General features: G+C 48.3%; 7 protein-coding genes across 10 annotated transcripts; 2 read left to right on the top strand and 5 right to left on the bottom strand.

The window, feature by feature from the left end:
- Positions 1-423: 423 nt before the first annotated feature.
- LOC9643132 (peroxisomal membrane protein PMP22) lies at positions 424-1,565 on the bottom strand. Its single transcript, XM_002960630.2, has 7 exons — positions 1,431-1,565; positions 1,264-1,362; positions 1,100-1,201; positions 966-1,041; positions 822-892; positions 672-757; positions 424-617 (listed from the first exon to the last, which is right to left on the bottom strand). The coding sequence occupies exons 1-7, from the start codon at positions 1,497-1,499 to the stop codon at positions 566-568; spliced, it is 555 nt and encodes a 184-aa protein (XP_002960676.2). The 5' UTR covers positions 1,500-1,565; the 3' UTR covers positions 424-565.
- Positions 1,566-1,632: 67 nt separating this feature from the next.
- Positions 1,633-2,143, top strand: LOC9643131 (60S ribosomal protein L38). Its single transcript, XM_002961283.2, has 3 exons — positions 1,633-1,717; positions 1,787-1,970; positions 2,035-2,143. The coding sequence occupies exons 1-3, from the start codon at positions 1,715-1,717 to the stop codon at positions 2,055-2,057; spliced, it is 210 nt and encodes a 69-aa protein (XP_002961329.1). The 5' UTR covers positions 1,633-1,714; the 3' UTR covers positions 2,058-2,143.
- On the bottom strand, positions 2,088-4,315 carry LOC9633048 (DNA repair protein XRCC2 homolog). Of its 2 annotated transcripts, none has more exons than XM_024671630.1 (11): positions 4,301-4,315; positions 4,194-4,248; positions 3,699-4,130; positions 3,485-3,623; positions 3,294-3,427; positions 3,157-3,230; positions 3,030-3,092; positions 2,803-2,974; positions 2,625-2,754; positions 2,335-2,576; positions 2,088-2,289 (listed from the first exon to the last, which is right to left on the bottom strand). In XM_024671630.1, the coding sequence occupies exons 3-10, from the start codon at positions 4,074-4,076 to the stop codon at positions 2,521-2,523; spliced, it is 1,146 nt and encodes a 381-aa protein (XP_024527398.1). In that variant the 5' UTR covers positions 4,077-4,130; positions 4,194-4,248; positions 4,301-4,315; the 3' UTR covers positions 2,088-2,289; positions 2,335-2,520. The 2 variants fall into 2 exon arrangements, with proteins under 2 accessions (XP_024527398.1, XP_024527405.1); XM_024671637.1 differs by having other exon boundaries at positions 2,625-2,747.
- Positions 4,316-4,585: 270 nt separating this feature from the next.
- LOC9633047 (probable peptidyl-tRNA hydrolase 2) lies at positions 4,586-5,447 on the bottom strand. The gene is made up of 5 exons (XM_024671654.1): positions 5,336-5,447; positions 4,984-5,250; positions 4,866-4,926; positions 4,743-4,779; positions 4,586-4,667 (listed from the first exon to the last, which is right to left on the bottom strand). Exons 1-5 carry the CDS (start codon positions 5,408-5,410, stop codon positions 4,586-4,588), a joined length of 522 nt encoding a protein of 173 aa, XP_024527422.1. The 5' UTR covers positions 5,411-5,447.
- A 111-nt stretch (positions 5,448-5,558) lies between these two features.
- On the top strand, positions 5,559-8,850 carry LOC9643130 (probable 2-carboxy-D-arabinitol-1-phosphatase). 3 transcript variants are annotated; one of them, XM_024672194.1, is made up of 10 exons: positions 6,211-6,427; positions 6,490-6,611; positions 6,665-6,757; positions 6,986-7,039; positions 7,095-7,193; positions 7,261-7,362; positions 7,430-8,001; positions 8,064-8,145; positions 8,200-8,282; positions 8,341-8,850. In XM_024672194.1, the coding sequence occupies exons 7-10, from the start codon at positions 7,465-7,467 to the stop codon at positions 8,506-8,508; spliced, it is 870 nt and encodes a 289-aa protein (XP_024527962.1). In that variant the 5' UTR covers positions 6,211-6,427; positions 6,490-6,611; positions 6,665-6,757; positions 6,986-7,039; positions 7,095-7,193; positions 7,261-7,362; positions 7,430-7,464; the 3' UTR covers positions 8,509-8,850. The 3 variants fall into 3 exon arrangements, 2 of the variants coding, with proteins under 2 accessions (XP_024527953.1, XP_024527962.1); XM_024672185.1 differs by lacking the exons at positions 8,064-8,145; positions 8,200-8,282; positions 8,341-8,850 and adding exons at positions 5,559-5,951; positions 6,048-6,153 and having other exon boundaries at positions 7,430-7,901; XR_002992047.1 differs by lacking the exons at positions 7,261-7,362; positions 7,430-8,001; positions 8,064-8,145; positions 8,200-8,282; positions 8,341-8,850 and adding exons at positions 5,559-5,951; positions 6,048-6,153; positions 6,832-6,886 and having other exon boundaries at positions 7,095-7,154.
- An 86-nt stretch (positions 8,851-8,936) lies between these two features.
- Positions 8,937-10,914, bottom strand: LOC9633046 (mannan endo-1,4-beta-mannosidase 1). Its single transcript, XM_024672201.1, has 5 exons — positions 10,394-10,914; positions 10,083-10,277; positions 9,622-9,744; positions 9,373-9,572; positions 8,937-9,317 (listed from the first exon to the last, which is right to left on the bottom strand). The coding sequence occupies exons 1-5, from the start codon at positions 10,784-10,786 to the stop codon at positions 8,957-8,959; spliced, it is 1,272 nt and encodes a 423-aa protein (XP_024527969.1). The 5' UTR covers positions 10,787-10,914; the 3' UTR covers positions 8,937-8,956.
- A 1,362-nt stretch (positions 10,915-12,276) lies between these two features.
- On the bottom strand, positions 12,277-13,572 carry LOC9643128 (zingipain-1). Its single transcript, XM_024673961.1, has 4 exons — positions 13,344-13,572; positions 13,054-13,292; positions 12,854-12,994; positions 12,277-12,790 (listed from the first exon to the last, which is right to left on the bottom strand). The coding sequence occupies exons 1-4, from the start codon at positions 13,540-13,542 to the stop codon at positions 12,371-12,373; spliced, it is 999 nt and encodes a 332-aa protein (XP_024529729.1). The 5' UTR covers positions 13,543-13,572; the 3' UTR covers positions 12,277-12,370.
- Positions 13,573-14,645: the final 1,073 nt, after the last annotated feature.

The raw sequence follows: 14,645 nt of genomic DNA, 5'->3' as shown, positions 1-14,645 counted from the left end.
CAATCTTAGTATGCTGTAGGATGTCCACTTTCACGTTTTTGTAAAGCCTCTGAATGAGCTTGGGGACATTTAGCTCTTGAAGCTATGTGCTTGTCAAAGGCTTTTACTATGTCAACATAGCATACATAAACTGAGGTAAGTCCACAGAAGTTTGTCCAAGGCTACCCACAGCATCATTAAGTGGTCGATGCAACTATAATGCAGTTGGAACCCAGCCTGCCCTCTCGCTCTACATCTTTTGTCTTCTGTCCAGCATACAAGACACTTTTGGCTAGAAGCTTTGCAAAGATTGTTGAGATCAAGGGTTTCTTAAAGCATGAGAACATGATGTCTCAATCTATAAGTGTCAGAAACTTAGTAGATTGTCCCCTTGTCCATCATAAATATTCCATAGACTCTAGAAAGTATCCATCCACACCTGGGTTCTCAAGACCACCGAGAAATTTTTTGTTTATCCTGAGAAAGCACAATATTATGAGTTGAGGATAATGAACAAAAAACAGCAGTTCAACTTGTCAAGTTTAGGGTTTAACTTAAACCATAAACCCGAAATGTAGATCCTTTCTCAGGCACTCTTCAAGGCTGTTGTGCGGGATCTCGTGATCAAAAATACGCCCCTATAAATTGCAGATCTCGTAATCAATGGCTATCAAGCAGAAACTCATTGTTACCAGCAGACAGCAGCCAAGTTGTGGAAAAGGACTCGGAATTGGATCGGCATGTACGTGTAATTGATCCAGCCAACAAGCGGCCACACCTGCGCATGTAAATCAAACCAAGCAGTCACTAATCTTCCCACTGAATCCAGTAAAGTTTAGTACCCTCCAAGCATTTAGTTGCACAGAAGGATAGTCATTGCGAAGTTTTCTCTTGACAAACGACCATGACTTTCCTGCGTAGAAATAATAACACGCACGGAGCTTAATGATCAAACTCTCGACGATCAAACACGCAAAGAGCCTTACCTTCGATCACGGAAGTGAGGTACACCATGAAAACAAAATTGTTCCAAGGCCCCGATGTGAGCTGCTCGACAATAACCTGGAAATCCAAATGCAAGGTAAGAGAGAAATTCCCCTTTTCTTTCTCTCAAGCAAACCTTCTTAGTGACCGTCTTTTGGTCGCGTTTACCAGCGAAGACGTAGTCCATGAGCTTGTGGAAAAAGTGTCCAAATGGACCCCCATACAACAAGCCATAGAGCTTGACAAAGAAAAAACAAAGTAAATTAAGATCTAGGACGAAGAACACGAAGAATTTCTTACCGCAATGAGAAGGGCGCGCCTCAGCTGGAGCTTCTTGACCCCCATGAGCTTCTGCGCGACGAGATCACTGCATCCAGCCAGCGTCCCGGCCGTGAGCGCCTGGAAATCGATCAAATGGAGGGAGGAATTCCATGAAATCGAGCAAAAAGAATCGATCTCCGGCCTACCTTGGTGGGCAAAGGATTCTTCTGCAAGGAAGTAAGGTACTTGCGCCAAGCGAGCTTGACGATCTCCATCCCTCCCCTCCAAAATTCCCCACTTTCTTCTAGTTATAGTTTTGCGCCTATCTTTCCCTAAAGGATTTTGAGCCTTAGCCTGTCTTAAACATCGGGGATAAACCAAGAATATGCTAGTAGTTTTTGACAGGAGAATCGAACCCGAGAATTACCCTAGGGCGCTCTAGGGTTTTGGCGGCGGCTGGAGATCGATCAATTGCGCCAGGGATTCCGCGATGGTAAGCTCTTCCTTCTCAGATTGCAGCTGGGCCTAGTGGATTGATTCGTCTCTCGGCGCGTGCTATCAGCCGAAGCAGATCAGCGAGATCAAGGATTTCTTGCTGACGGTGAGGCGGAAGGACGCGCGCTCCGTCAAGATCAAGAGGAGCAAGAATGTCGTCAAGTTTAAGGTCCGCTGCAAGAAGTACCTCTACACCCTGTGCGTCTTCGACTCGGACAAGGCCGACAAGCTCAAGCAATCGCTTCCGCCTGGTGGGATTTTTCATCGTTTCGCCCCTTCTTCTTCGCTAATCTGTTCTTTGTTTCTCTTTTGCAGGCTTGACTGTGCAAGATCTCTAGGACAGCTTCGAGAAGGAAGCTCACATTTTGTAAGAGAATGGCTTAAGTTGAATTGACGTTGTTACTAAGGCTTTGGGCCTTTCATCTTTGTTGTTTCGAAGAAAGCTTAGCTCTGGAACTTGGTGAGCTCAAAGTTGCCGAGTTTTCCCAACTCAAGGTGCTGGCGATTATGCTTTCATCATCCGCCAGCCAGTTCTTTCGATTCCCAACGCCAGAATTGAGAAATATCAACCTGGATAGCATTCGTCATGAAGAGGAAAAATAGATGGAAGTGTACCTGAGGACCATGCTCCGCTTCCGAAATTCGTCATGGACAGAACAAGCTCAAGGCGAGCCACGAGACAAAGTGTGGGAGCATGTTGGATGCTCGCAGCATTTTACAGGGGCGATCACGAGATCGAAGTGAGCCTGAAACACAAGAGACTATGCACGAGACTCCCAAATCCAAAACATTCTTGCGTTCTTAGAGGTGCCTTAGAGGTGCTCGTCTACGATTTTGGTGACAACTTGGACACCATGCTGGGAAAGCAGCTAGTTAGCCATGACAAAGAGAGCTAGCTCGCTTACATTGTGTATGAAAAACTCGTCTTTCTCCACCAGTGAAGGCTTGTCCCACTGAGCAGTGAAGACGCGAGCTCCTGACGCCGCCTGGGGCGGCGGCTGAAGGAAAAGTCTGTGCGTCACAAATCTCTGCGTTCTTTATTTTCTCAGAGGTTAGTCCACAAGTGAAAAGAACACAAGATACCTGCCAAGCTGCCGGCATGTACTCGCGGTACTGGATGCGAGAAGCGATGGCTTTCCTCTTGGGAGGTGCATAAAGGAGAGCCTTCGTTGCCAGAACCAAGAAAAGCTTGGTGTTGCGAAGGTTACGTAGCTCTTGGACAATCAGCTCGGAAAAACGCTGGACACCGAGCGTTCTGCAAACGAGATGATATCCTTTGCTTTCAAAAGGAAGAGGTCCCTTATTCTTACCTTCGACTGGTGTAAGCAGCAGCACAGCTAGACATCCAATCCAGCCAATAAAACGAGCCAATACTGCAAAAGACCACCAAAGTTACACACCATTTCTCGACATTGACTGAGTAAATTGGAAGAGAACCCGTCGATAAGAACTAGCTGTACTGCTTTGCCGTGGTGCTCTTGAGATATCCTGCTTGACTGGATGTGAAGGCTCTGGGAAGCAAGAAAAGAGACAAGATCGACCGAGGACTTAAATGAAAACTGCCGGTTCCTTACCTTGAGAGATGCCAGGAATTCAAAGCTCTTGAAACACCTCAAGCAATAAAAGCGTCTCAGGCTGGCCCTCAAAACCTCCTCTCCTTGCTCTTCCAAGCAAATCGAATTCGAAGCTGTATCATCCTTATGTGCCTCTAAAGTGTTCTAAACGTCAGAACTTTGCTCTCTAAGAAACTGATAGAAAAGTTTACCATTAATACGAGCTTTGAGCACGCTGGTCAGACGCGCTATGTCGAATCTCCCATCCAGATCAAACATGAGAACCACAGCTTCCGATCCTCCGTAAGAAACTCCGTTAAAACTTGCTGGAAGAACACACGAAACAGCAGCCTGGAAATAGAAAAGACGATCGAACTCACAAAGTCTAGAAAAATAACGAGCGAATGAACGAACGAAAGCGCGAACCTGGATAAGCAATTCAGTCTTTCCAGACCCACTAGGCCCAGCAATCTCCAAGACATGCCCCGGCCTAAGCGCAGCTCGATCCAGAGGAGGAGCAATCGAAACAACCGGAGGCCGCCTCAAATCTCCTGCTCTTCCAATCCCACATTCTCTCCTGCTCTCGCTCCTCTTGCTCGCCCAGCCCTGGAACGCGTCCACAGCGGTCTCGTCCGTGGCACACCACCCGCGAACTTGATCCGGGGTCACAGTCACGCTCTCCATATCCAATTCTTTCTTCCTGCTGGAGCTGGAATCGCCTGCTTGCGACCTCCGGCGCCATCGCGGCGCTACTGGAGCACGGCGCTTGCGTATCCATCCCTCGCTTTTCTTCCTTCTCGGCATTCCAACCTAAGTATATGAAAACAATTAAACAAAAAGTTTATAGATCCAATTGTCCTGGAGAAAGCATGAATTCAGCGATAGTTCCAAGTAGACGAGAGAACAAAAGTTTTGGCTTACCAGTTTTACAAAAGCTTCAATTGTCTTGTCACCGAATCAACGAGAGGTTTGGGTCCTGCGGATGAAATGCAAGTTACGCAAAATCGAACGAGAGAAATGTGTGAAACCTGGTCCAATCACCAGCACCGTCTTCGAGCCTGCTGCTACCTGTTTGAATCAAACACAAGTATTTTTGTTTCTTTCAGTAGCAAGCCTGAGAACAAAAGAAGAACGAAAGAAAAAAAAGTGGAAGACGAACTATAGATTTTAAAAGAGGTCACCATACCTGAGTGCGACCTGCATCGGCGATTGTAAAAGTTGGCAGTCCGGCTCTCTCGGCTTTTGCTTTCAGATCATTCCTGTTAAGATTTATGATGAGCGAGCGATGATCTTTCTGAGAATGGTTTTAAGTCTCACATTTCTGGTTCGTGCTTGCAGCTGACAACAATCTTGGGTTGGCCGCAAGATTCCCACTTGCTCAGCAGCGATCGATTGCTGGATGAAAAAAATACAAATGCGTAAGAACGCAACACACGTGTGAGGAAGTTTTGCGATAAACCGAGAACGTACCTTTGCATGAGATCGCTGTATATGCCCACTGCTGCATCTGGACGAAAGAATTCACAAAATCGTCAGGAAAAGCAAAGGAGAGGAGCAAGAATACTAAGCAAACTTTTCGAGAGCAAAACTCACGAGCACACTGAGAGGCAATCTTTCCTCCTCCCATCTTCAAATCCATTCGCACAACAAGCACCTGCGCAAACAAAAGAAAGAGCTCAGATATTCAAAGGTCGAGGAGAGACAACAGTACCATTTTGAGCTCGCCAGTTTGATCCGAGTTGATAACGCTGCTACCGCTAGAGCTGGACGATCCAGACGCAGCAGCATTGCCTCTTCTAGCCTTGCTACCAGACCGAGGAGCAGCAGGGGTAAAAAGAGCCTTGCCGGCATTCTTTGGAAGCTCTGTCCACAATCCCAGCGTGAATCCCAGTATGAGCCCCGGCAAGAAGTAGGAGATTTTGAGCGCAATCGTCAGCCAGGTCTCCCTGCCGCTGGCGCTAGCGCTGGCGCCGATTTCCTGCCGGAAAAGAAAAGAATCGAATCGATTCGATCGATACGGCGAAGGAATGCGCTCGATTGACGAGATTAGGGCGAGGAAATACCTGACGAGCTCGGGGCGAGCGCTGCAATGGCTGCTTGTGGCTTCGCCAATGCGGCTTCTCCTCGCGCTTCATCATCCCTCTTTCTCCTCCACCAAAATCGTGGGGTTCGAATCTCTTCAAGTATAGTTCTAGGGTTCGAATCTCGACACAAAGTTTTGAGGTTCGAATCTCCTGAATTACACATTAAAATTCGAAGGTTCGAATCTCTTCAAGTAAAGAAAATTTAAGGAAGTTCTAAGCCAGCGATGGCGGCATCGCTTGGCGCAGCATTTCCAGGGATTTCCAGCTCCTTCTCGAGGGATCGCGAGCATCATCGCCGGCGTGGCCATGGAGTAGTCCCTGTTGCGGCTAACAGCAGTGGAGGCGGGGGTGGGATCAAGACTTCGACGTCCCCAGTGGGGGATTTCGGGCTCAATCTGGCAGAATACGAGGCGCTGCCATCGATTCAAGCTCCCAAGCGTGTTGTTCTTGTCCGCCATGGCCAGAGTACGTGGAATGAGGTAGGACGCATCCAAGGCAGCTCCGATTTCGCTGTTCTCACGCCCAAAGGTGAGATTCAAGCCGAGACTTCCAGGCAGATGTTGATTGGGGACTCCTTTGATGCCTGCTTTCACAGGTTCTTCTCATTCTTTTCTTACATTGTAGGAATTTCGTTTCGTTTCGTTTCTCCATGATCAAGCGATCACAATTTCATTTGTTTTCATCTTTGCAGTCCACTCGCAAGGGCCAAACGAACGGCGGAGATAATATGGGCTGCGAGACCACGTCCAATGTTGTCAGTGGATGACCTTCGTGAGATTGATCTCTATGCTTTTCAGGTGCGTGAAAAAATATTCTGTTTGGTCGATGTTCCCATCATTCTTTCTCCTTTGCAGGGTCTAATGAAGAATGAAGGAAAACAGCGTTATGGTGATGCATATAGGAAATGGCAAATCGATGCTCCCAACTTTGTCATTGATGGTCACTTTCCAGTCCGAGAACTTTGGGTCCGGGCACAGAATTGTTGGAGCAGGATTTTAAGCTCCCAAGGCTCTTCAATTCTTGTGGTGGCTCACAATGCTGTGAACCAGGCACTTGTTGCCACTGCCGCTGGTATACCAGGAGCTCCTTTTTTCTTTTCTTCTTTCTCTCACCTTTTATGTGGTGATTGACAGGATTGGGACCACATTACTTTAGGCAACTTTTGCAGAGCAACTGTGGAGTGACCGTGCTTGATTTTACACCACGTTTTAGTGGTGATGGGCCTCCATACACTTGTCTCGACAGACTTAATCAGGTATATTCTATAGTCGCTTCTATTTTCTTTTGCTGATTCCAGTTATGTAATAGACTCCAAGTCCACCAGTTGCTGCGGGTGGAGGAAGAAAAGCACGGTGCTGCCTTGTTCTTGTTTGCCACGGAGCTACTGAAAGTACTGTTCAGGTAACAGACTTGAGAATCATGCGTGCGTTTTATTTGTTGTTCGTGATTGTGTTCGTCTCTGCAAAACTTGACAGAAAAAATTAAGCTGCGAGGATATGTGACATGGGATTAAAAAGTTGAGAGTCTGCGGTAAGCGTTTGTGTTTGAAAAGTGATGCTAATAGATGCGAAAATTGCATTGCGTATGTCTTCCAGTACTAGACTTGATCGAATATTTTTGTGCTTGCAGAAGCGATTTCCATCCTCGGACAAGGAAACCATGAACATGCTGGGAGTTATTCAGGTTTGGTAGTTTTTTTACACAAGCTCATGTATTGATAGGATGCACTGTTTGACAGTCACGTAAGACAGCAGAATTACTGCTTGATGTTAGAGCAGGAAACATTTTTTCCGGTCCGCAACCTTGCTCTGTGAGCACGGCAGCTTCAATCGCCGAGGTTTCTTTCATATGCTCTGAAATTCTTTTGTCAAGCTAAACGCTTTCTTTTTTTCTTTTTCTCGCAGGTTCAAGAGGCTGCTGATTGTCTGGGAGCTGACTGCGTTCCCAGATACGTAGAGGTTCAAACACTACCTGAATTAGACGACATGAATTGGGGAACTTGGCAGGCAAGTTTTTCCCATTCTCGACTCACTCTTTGTCTTAAACTGTGTATTTTCTCATGGGACATTCCAGGGGAAACTAAAAGAAGAAGTCGCCCATCGTGAACGATGGCAGGACTTTCTCCAGCACGAGACCGTCGAGGGAGCCGAAAGCTTGGCACACCTGTGGGAGCGAGCTGGAAACGCCTGGAAGAAACTCACGCTCAGCCTCAAGGATCTGGAAGGCACAGAAAACAGCACGGCTGTGGTGGTGGCTCACGAGACGGTTCTCACGGCTTTGCTCGCCCACTGCCTCGATCTCTCGCAGGCCTTCCTCGGATCCTTTCGATTGGACACCGCTGGAGTGTGCGTGATCGATTTTCCCGATGGATACTCCGGCAAGGGCGTGGTTCGCTGCTGGAACTACACGGCCCATCTCGGGCGATGGGCGGTCCCAGTTACGCGCCCAACGCTGGGAGACGAGGAGTTCTAAGGAGACGCGCGAAAACAAAGATTTTAAATTTGAAGCTCGTCGGGGGTTCGAAACCCGGCATAAGCGAACAAAATCTAGTCTCCAACTTAGGGTTCTTCGTTTGTTCCATGGCGACGGTGGCAGCGCAGATATCCTCGCGCGGGGCGAATCTCATTGCTGTGATTGCGGACGAGGTGTGTGAGATCGTCGCCGGCACTGGCGAGAATCCGGGCTGAATGATTTTGGGGTTTTCCAGGACACCGTGACGGGATTCTTGCTGGCAGGAGTAGGGAATGTGGATCTGCGCCGCAAGACGAACTATCTCCTCGTGGATTCCAGTAATGCCCAGCTCCCCTTTGTTTGCTAAGAATCTGTGATCTCTTCCTCCGCAGAGACGACTGTCAAGACGATTGAGGAGACATTCCGGGATTTCACCACCAGGGAGGACATTGCCGTCATCTTGATCTCGCAATACGTGAGTTTCTTCGCAAATCCAATCCTCCAACGAGATATCTCTTGCTTGTTCTTGGCAGATCGCAAACATGATTCGCCTCACGATCGACGCCTACAGCAATCCCATACCCGCGATTCTGGAGATCCCGTCCAAGGATCACCCCTACGATCCATCGCAAGACTCCATCTTGTCTCGCGTCAAGCACATGTTCTCCGGCGAGCCCGCGAGCGCTTCCAGCAGACAATAGGAAAGATTTCTTCGCGGATACTAAACCCTAGCTTGGATTTTAGGGTTCTTCGCGGCTATGGATACCAAGCAATGGATCGAGACTGGGCTGAGGAAATTCCAGGAAGTGAGGAGCCGGCGCCAGCAGCTCCGGAGCGAGGCTGCCGCGGAGGCGATGGTGGATCCTCGCGTAATTCTCACCAGGAAGGCAATCTACGCGCTCGCAATCGGCTGGATGGGCGTCTTGGGGTATCTCTACACGATCAATCGATCCTGGGACAAGGCCGCTGAGAAGTCCGCCGCTGCTGCCGCCGCCGCGAACAGCCGCCAGCGCGATGGGATCTAATCGATCGCTCTTTCTTTCCTCGCGAAAATGCAGGTAGTGTTCTTCCAAATTCTCTCTAGTTCGCTAAGAAAGGGATCCTCTAGAATAAATACGGCAGCTGGACGATCTAATCTCTAGAATCTCCTCATCGATTGAGCGAGGACAATCTCCTCGACTGGGCTGCGATGATCTGGGCAGTGGAGGGGCTCTGTGAGACGAAGATTTGGAAGCCATCGTCCCAGGCGGGGCTCATCCCATCCGCGAAGAGCTGCCACACGAGAGATCCCGCCGCGGCGCCGCCGGTCCTGGCCGATGCGTAGACAGTGGAGTAGAGTGTGCTGAGGAATCGATCGCGCTGCCCCACGACATAGCCGGGGAGCCGGTCGGATTTGCCAAACTCCGCGAAGAGCACGGGCTTTTGGAGCACCGCGGTGGCATCGTCGATGTGTTCTTGGACCCAGGAGGAGAGGAACTGGAGCTGGGCATCGATGCTCGCTCCCGGAAGCCTGGGAGAAGAAAGATCGTCACTCTCACTTGATCAAGGTGGGATTTTTGTCATACCAGAGATCGGGATAGCTGTGGACAGTGGCAAAATCGATGCTGGGGATTTGGTTGTGCCGCAGGAAATCACTGCCCAGATTGCTACTCCAGCTTCCCGGCCTTGTTCTTGCGGGATCTTTGTAAAAGCCTTCCATTCCAACGTCGACGAGGTGATTAGCGTCGAGAGATTTGATAAAGGATGACATCTCTTTGATCCAGGCCTGGAAAAAAATGTGTTTTTTTGTGATCGAGAGAGTTATAGATGCTTGCCTCGAGGGTGTTGCCGGATGGATCGCTGGGGATTCTGGGCTCGTTCATGAGCTCCCATGCAAAGATTGTTGGGTCGTCGCGGTAGGCGATCTTGGTGATGGTGTTCACTCTCGTCACCACTGTCTGCAAAAAAATAGAAGATTTTGAGCAATCTTGTCAAAGTTCTTGTTATGTCCATTTTCCTTCCAATGAAAGAAAGCTTATTTTTCTATGAAATCCCCGTGACCCTCAAGTGAAAACAGGAGTCTTTAAGTTTAAAGACAAACTTCACTGTATAATCAATCTCAAAGTAAGATTGACTATGTGGCGGTTCCTAATCTCTATCACTCTGGAGTTCTTCCCAAACTTCTCCCACCAAGACAGAACTAGAGCTTGAAAGCTATTTCCTTGGTGGGAGAAATTTACAAAGATCTCTCTCCTCGCAAAGAAAGAAAACATAACTTTTCGATCGAGCTACTGACCTGGATGTAGTTCCGAAAGTAAGATCTGATGGTGGGCTCGCTGAAGAACGCATCGTCGGAGCTGCAAGCAATGCCTGCTTGGCGAGCCCATTTCACATACTGGCTCTTCCCTCCCAGCGAATCGTAGTTGTCGCTCAAGCTTAGCAGCAGCCTCACGCCCTGACTCCTCGCTTCAGCAATGACAAAGTCGAGCGCCTTCAAAGATTTAGATTTCCAGACAAGATCACAAAAACAAAGTGTGAGTTTAAACATCTGTAAACAAAGAACTAAGACATGACAATGAGCAAAGACAAAGAGTTTTGTTGTTTCACCTGAAGCGATTGCTCGCTGTAAACTCCGGGGCGGAGCTGGATGGCGTTGTAGCCACCGTCGTTGAAAGCCCAAGTTCGTGCCACGGTGAGGCCCAGACTCGAGGCTTGCCGGAGGAAGCCGCTGACTTGATCTCTCGACTCGCAGGCCACTCGGGTCATCCAGTAGGCGTTGAAGCCATTGACGTAGAACAACCGGCCGTCGAGAGTGAATCGTGTGCCGCTTCGTGTCACGAATCCTCCCCCGATCGGTCGTGGGCTGATCTTCTCTGAGTCGAAGTTGCTACTTTGAGCTAGACTAGAACTAGCTACTGAGCTTATAAGAGTCGAGACTATCAGAAGAAGTAGAGCAACCTGTGCTCGTGACTGTGATGATCTTGATCTAGCTAAGTGCATTGTCTTGGAAACGCAAGAATCTCAAGGAAGGAGTGGAAGAACTTGGAGTCTTTCACTGTTTTACCAGGCAAGGGCTTGTTAAGAAATGTTAAAGGTTTGCTCTTGAGGGAACTTATATAAGTCATGTGTTCTAGGATCTGGCAGCAAAACGGCCCAAACAGTTTCCACAATGCAGGCCAGAAAACCGACACAGACTAACGTGTGTGAGCTCGTTTCACAGTTTTTTAAGATCTTTGATGTTTCTTCATCCTGGACTCTGAACAGAACGAAGCCAATGAGATAAAAGAGGAAAACGTTTCTCTGCGCAAAGCTTTGCGGCTCAATGCAGGGGACGAATTGTCAAGGAGGAGTGATCGGTTGATCATGGCCATTTTTAAAAAAAATACTTTTGAATGGGAGTGATTTAAAAGCGTGAGAGAGCGAATTGAGCTCCCCCTCTGTTACATTGCAGTGATCACTCGAGCAAAATGGCTCAAAATCCATCCCCCCTTTGATTCGGTTCGTAACGAACGAACGTGGTGCATGTTACGACCGTTGGCGACCGGGTAAAAGAATATCCCTGCTTGCATTAATATGCTGCTCCCAAGGAACAAAGGATTGATTAATCGGAATGAAAACAAAACAAAGCTTGGCTCTTTGCGTGCTTCCAAGCGCAAACATCAGACTTTTGCGGCTTTACCACATGGTAACATGATTGCTAAGATTCTTGGGAACTATGTAAAAATTTCAAGTTTTTCTAGGGTTCTGCGATGCGTGGATTTAGACAGGGAGCTCCTTGACAAGCTTGGCGAGCTCTATGCAGTGCACAAGGAGGTATTCTTTGATGCGCTGATCGATTTGATTCTTGATAAGGCCATGCCACTCAAAGCATGGCATTTTCACAATCTCACGGGAAAGAGAAGAGGAGTCTTGACGGAGGGTTTCTAGTTGTGACTCCAGATTTGCTGAACGAGAAGTGTGATCAAGAGACCTTCACAAGTGTGATCCTGAAATGCATAGCTGATAAACCTGGATGAAACTAGCGAAGAAAATGGACACGGTGAAGAGTCTAGGATACAAGTGTGAGATGGTCCTGTTTGAGGATTATTTGCTCCTCTATTCAGAACCAGGGCATATCTTCCTTGAAATGGTGAACGAACATCCTAGTCTTGCTGCAAAACCAGAGGTTTACCAAAAGGTTTTTGACAGTTCCCCATCCGCTGACTCGGTCTTCAAGGAGGCAAGAGCTAAAGGCGTGGAGCTGGACTCAAAAAGTTTGAGCAATCTGCATTTGAGAGCATCTGATGATATGAGTTTGGTACTGGACATGGTTGAGGAACTAGCAATAGTTTATAAGTTGGCGTTGGACAGTGTTCAAAACTTACATGACGTTGTCTCCATTGTTAGAAAAGCTTGTGAGAAGGGAGTGGTGCTAGATCCAACTGAAAAGAAACTCAAACTTCGTCTTGAGCAGAGAGCGGAAGAGTGGGAAGACTTAATTGGAGGTGGGATGATCCTAAGAATGGAATCCTTCTTTTCCCTAAAGTGCTTAAGCCCAAGAACCAAGAGACATTTCAAAACATAAAAATCAATCTAAAACAAATCCTAAGCGCATCCAGAGAAAGTACATCGCTTCCACATGGGGCAGCAAACGGCTTTCCAGGAAAAGCAACACGGAATGCCTGTGAAGCCGCAGTGAATTCTCTTGTAGCACGGAACTGGGGGTGATGGCGGTGGAGATGGTCGTGGTCGTGGCGGCGGGGGCGGAGATGGTGGTGGTGGAGATGGCGGAGACGGTACCTTCGCTTTGACAGGAAAGTAGACGAAGCCATTTACTCCACATCGACCCAGTGGAAGGCCATGGTTTCCACGCTGCAGCCTCATGTAGCCTTTCTCTCCCCAGTTTGTCCCCGCCGAGTTTTTGATGATCCAATAGTCTTGGCCGTTTTCGGATCCATAGCCGACGATGAGCACTGCTAGATACGGAGTTGCCTGCTCGTCTTTGCACGGGCCCTTGTAAATCCCCTGCATTTTTAGAATTTTGGGCTTGAGCGAGTTTTCCTTCAAAAAGAATGATTTTTCTCATACCCCTTTGTAGCGATGGAACTCCGGCGCGTTGCCATCGATTAGAGCTGTCACTGGCTGCTTGGCAACCTGCTTGACGATCTCAGTGTCGTCGCTGGAGCTGTAGAAATTGTCGTAATTGTCAATGCCTACGGCGTAGCGGTTCTGGAAGAGCACAACTTTAGTAAAAAACAATGGAAACACAAGAGCACGCACGCACTTACGTGTTTTCGGCAGGTGCCATTGAATCCTGTGAAGCGGTAATCCGATGCGGTGGAGAGGCCATTCCCTGTGTCGACGAGGTATTCAAATGCGTTCTGGGGAAACCCGCTGTGGCAGCCATCGGTACCATAGCTCCGGGAGCAATCCAGCAGCTGCTGCGCCGACAGCTCCACCAACACTCCAGTCGCAATCTTGTTGATTCCCTCGATGGCTTCTGCCGCCGCAAAAGCCCAGCTACCATCTGTATCGTGATATACCACTAAAGTGCGAAAAAAGGATTAAAGATTTATACTCTGGCATCCTTTGCGATCTTTCACAGGTGTGACGGCCCCCAAACGTCTCCAGTCCATGGACTTGGGGGGATCAGAGCTAACGTCGCCAAACACTCTGATGCCTGCATTACCATTCGGATTAGTATCACTTGCGGCATTTGGATCTGCAGCAAGCAGTAATAGGAGGATGGAAATCGAGACCAAGGGATGCAGAGACATTCTTAGGGAGTTTCTTATCTGGAGAGAACGAAGGGTTATATAGCAGGTCACAACACCCCACGAGACTCATGCGGGTGAACACACTGTCCATCACACTAACACATTGATAGAGACTTGGTTGACTTGAACAGATTTACTACTGAGAATGAAGTCAAGGATAGACAACGCACGAGGCTGGCTTAGAAATGGCATGGCAAGTAAACAATTGGGAACCTCTGAAGTGCTTGAATGAATATTGGCGGCTCGTCCAATCCACAGTTTGATTATTTCGCCAACTCGCATCTCCGGAATATCATTTATCAGAACTCCGCGTTTGCAGCCTCGCAATAGAGAAGACATCGAACCTTACACGAAAGCGCTGAGATTTCAACCCAGCCGTACGGAACATGGTCAAATATGTGATCATAAGAACCAAAACAAGAAAACTCTCTCGAGGACCTTAAAGTCGTAGTTGTGAATCTGGATCCAGCGTGTGAAAAACTTGGGCTGAATCCGCCCATGAGCTGGAAGACGAGCTCCAGGGGCAGCGGTGCTGGCGGCTGTGCATGTGCCAATCCCGAGATATGGATCCCAAATCGTCCTCGTAACCCACCCTGTTCTTCCACGATGATCTCAGTAGCTTTACAATCGCCATGGCGGGAATGAGTGACGTACGAAGGGAAGATTGATCACTGTCACCCGGATATCGATATGGCTCTGTTGGCTTTGGAAAAGCTACCTTGGCTAATATCCATACCTATTACTAAAAGTTCCAAAAGGGATGAGGGCGAGGGAGGTCTTGGCTGTGGTGATAGAGAATCAGGAGCTGGACACGGATTTCTGCAGTGCGCTTGGCAAACTCTACTTAGAATTCGAGGAGCTCTTCCCGGACGAGGTAATCAACGTGATTTTGGATAGGGCAATGCCACTGCATGCATGGGGATTCCACAAGGTGACCAACAAGAGATGTCACAGCAGGATGGTGCAGAGGGTTCTCGATGGCGGTTTTATGATGCTGGCTCTAGACATGCTGGACGAAACTTGCGACCAGGAGACGTTTACAAGAGTTCTTGCGCACCCGCATCAATATAATCACAGGGAATACACCGGAGTGCTCAAGCACA

This window comes from Selaginella moellendorffii, unplaced genomic scaffold, assembly GCF_000143415.4.
Source record: "Selaginella moellendorffii unplaced genomic scaffold, v1.0 SELMOscaffold_0, whole genome shotgun sequence".
Classification (NCBI taxonomy): Eukaryota; Viridiplantae; Streptophyta; class Lycopodiopsida; order Selaginellales; family Selaginellaceae; genus Selaginella; species Selaginella moellendorffii.
Note: the sequence above shows the minus strand (reverse complement) of the source record. Positions and strands in the feature narration are given on the sequence as shown.

Excerpts from the sequence above, each read along its gene's own strand:
- LOC9643132 (XM_002960630.2), bottom strand. The coding sequence starts at position 1,499 with ATGGAGATCGTCAAGCTCGCTTGGCGCAAGTACCTTACTTCCTTGCAG. Across the intron at positions 1,042-1,099 it reads AAAAGACGGTCACTAAGAAG|GTTATTGTCGAGCAGCTCAC; the intron begins GTTTGCTTGAGA and ends TTGGATTTCCAG. Across the intron at positions 618-671 it reads AACTTGGCTGCTGTCTGCTG|GGGCGTATTTTTGATCACGA; the intron begins GTAACAATGAGT and ends TGCAATTTATAG.
- LOC9643131 (XM_002961283.2), top strand. Across the intron at positions 1,971-2,034 it reads CAAGCAATCGCTTCCGCCTG|GCTTGACTGTGCAAGATCTC; the intron begins GTGGGATTTTTC and ends TCTCTTTTGCAG.
- LOC9633048 (XM_024671630.1), bottom strand. The coding sequence starts at position 4,076 with ATGCCGAGAAGGAAGAAAAGCGAGGGATGGATACGCAAGCGCCGTGCT. Across the intron at positions 3,624-3,698 it reads AGACTGAATTGCTTATCCAG|GCTGCTGTTTCGTGTGTTCT; the intron begins GTTCGCGCTTTC and ends TTCTATTTCCAG. Across the intron at positions 2,577-2,624 it reads ACGAGTTTTTCATACACAAT|CATGGTGTCCAAGTTGTCAC; the intron begins GTAAGCGAGCTA and ends CTGCTTTCCCAG.
- LOC9633047 (XM_024671654.1), bottom strand. The coding sequence starts at position 5,410 with ATGATGAAGCGCGAGGAGAAGCCGCATTGGCGAAGCCACAAGCAGCCA. Across the intron at positions 4,927-4,983 it reads AAACTGGCGAGCTCAAAATG|GTGCTTGTTGTGCGAATGGA; the intron begins GTACTGTTGTCT and ends TTGTTTGCGCAG. Across the intron at positions 4,668-4,742 it reads TACAGCGATCTCATGCAAAG|CAATCGATCGCTGCTGAGCA; the intron begins GTACGTTCTCGG and ends TTTTTCATCCAG.
- LOC9643130 (XM_024672185.1), top strand. The coding sequence starts at position 5,581 with ATGGCGGCATCGCTTGGCGCAGCATTTCCAGGGATTTCCAGCTCCTTC. Across the intron at positions 5,952-6,047 it reads TTTGATGCCTGCTTTCACAG|TCCACTCGCAAGGGCCAAAC; the intron begins GTTCTTCTCATT and ends TCATCTTTGCAG. Across the intron at positions 7,040-7,094 it reads ACATGCTGGGAGTTATTCAG|TCACGTAAGACAGCAGAATT; the intron begins GTTTGGTAGTTT and ends ACTGTTTGACAG.
- LOC9633046 (XM_024672201.1), bottom strand. The coding sequence starts at position 10,786 with ATGCACTTAGCTAGATCAAGATCATCACAGTCACGAGCACAGGTTGCT. Across the intron at positions 10,278-10,393 it reads ACAGCGAGCAATCGCTTCAG|GCGCTCGACTTTGTCATTGC; the intron begins GTGAAACAACAA and ends AAATCTTTGAAG. Across the intron at positions 9,318-9,372 it reads CACAGCTATCCCGATCTCTG|GCTTCCGGGAGCGAGCATCG; the intron begins GTATGACAAAAA and ends TTCTTCTCCCAG.
- LOC9643128 (XM_024673961.1), bottom strand. The coding sequence starts at position 13,542 with ATGTCTCTGCATCCCTTGGTCTCGATTTCCATCCTCCTATTACTGCTT. Across the intron at positions 13,293-13,343 it reads AGATCGCAAAGGATGCCAGA|ATGGTAGCTGGGCTTTTGCG; the intron begins GTATAAATCTTT and ends ATCACGATACAG. Across the intron at positions 12,995-13,053 it reads ATGGCACCTGCCGAAAACAC|AACCGCTACGCCGTAGGCAT; the intron begins GTAAGTGCGTGC and ends GTGCTCTTCCAG.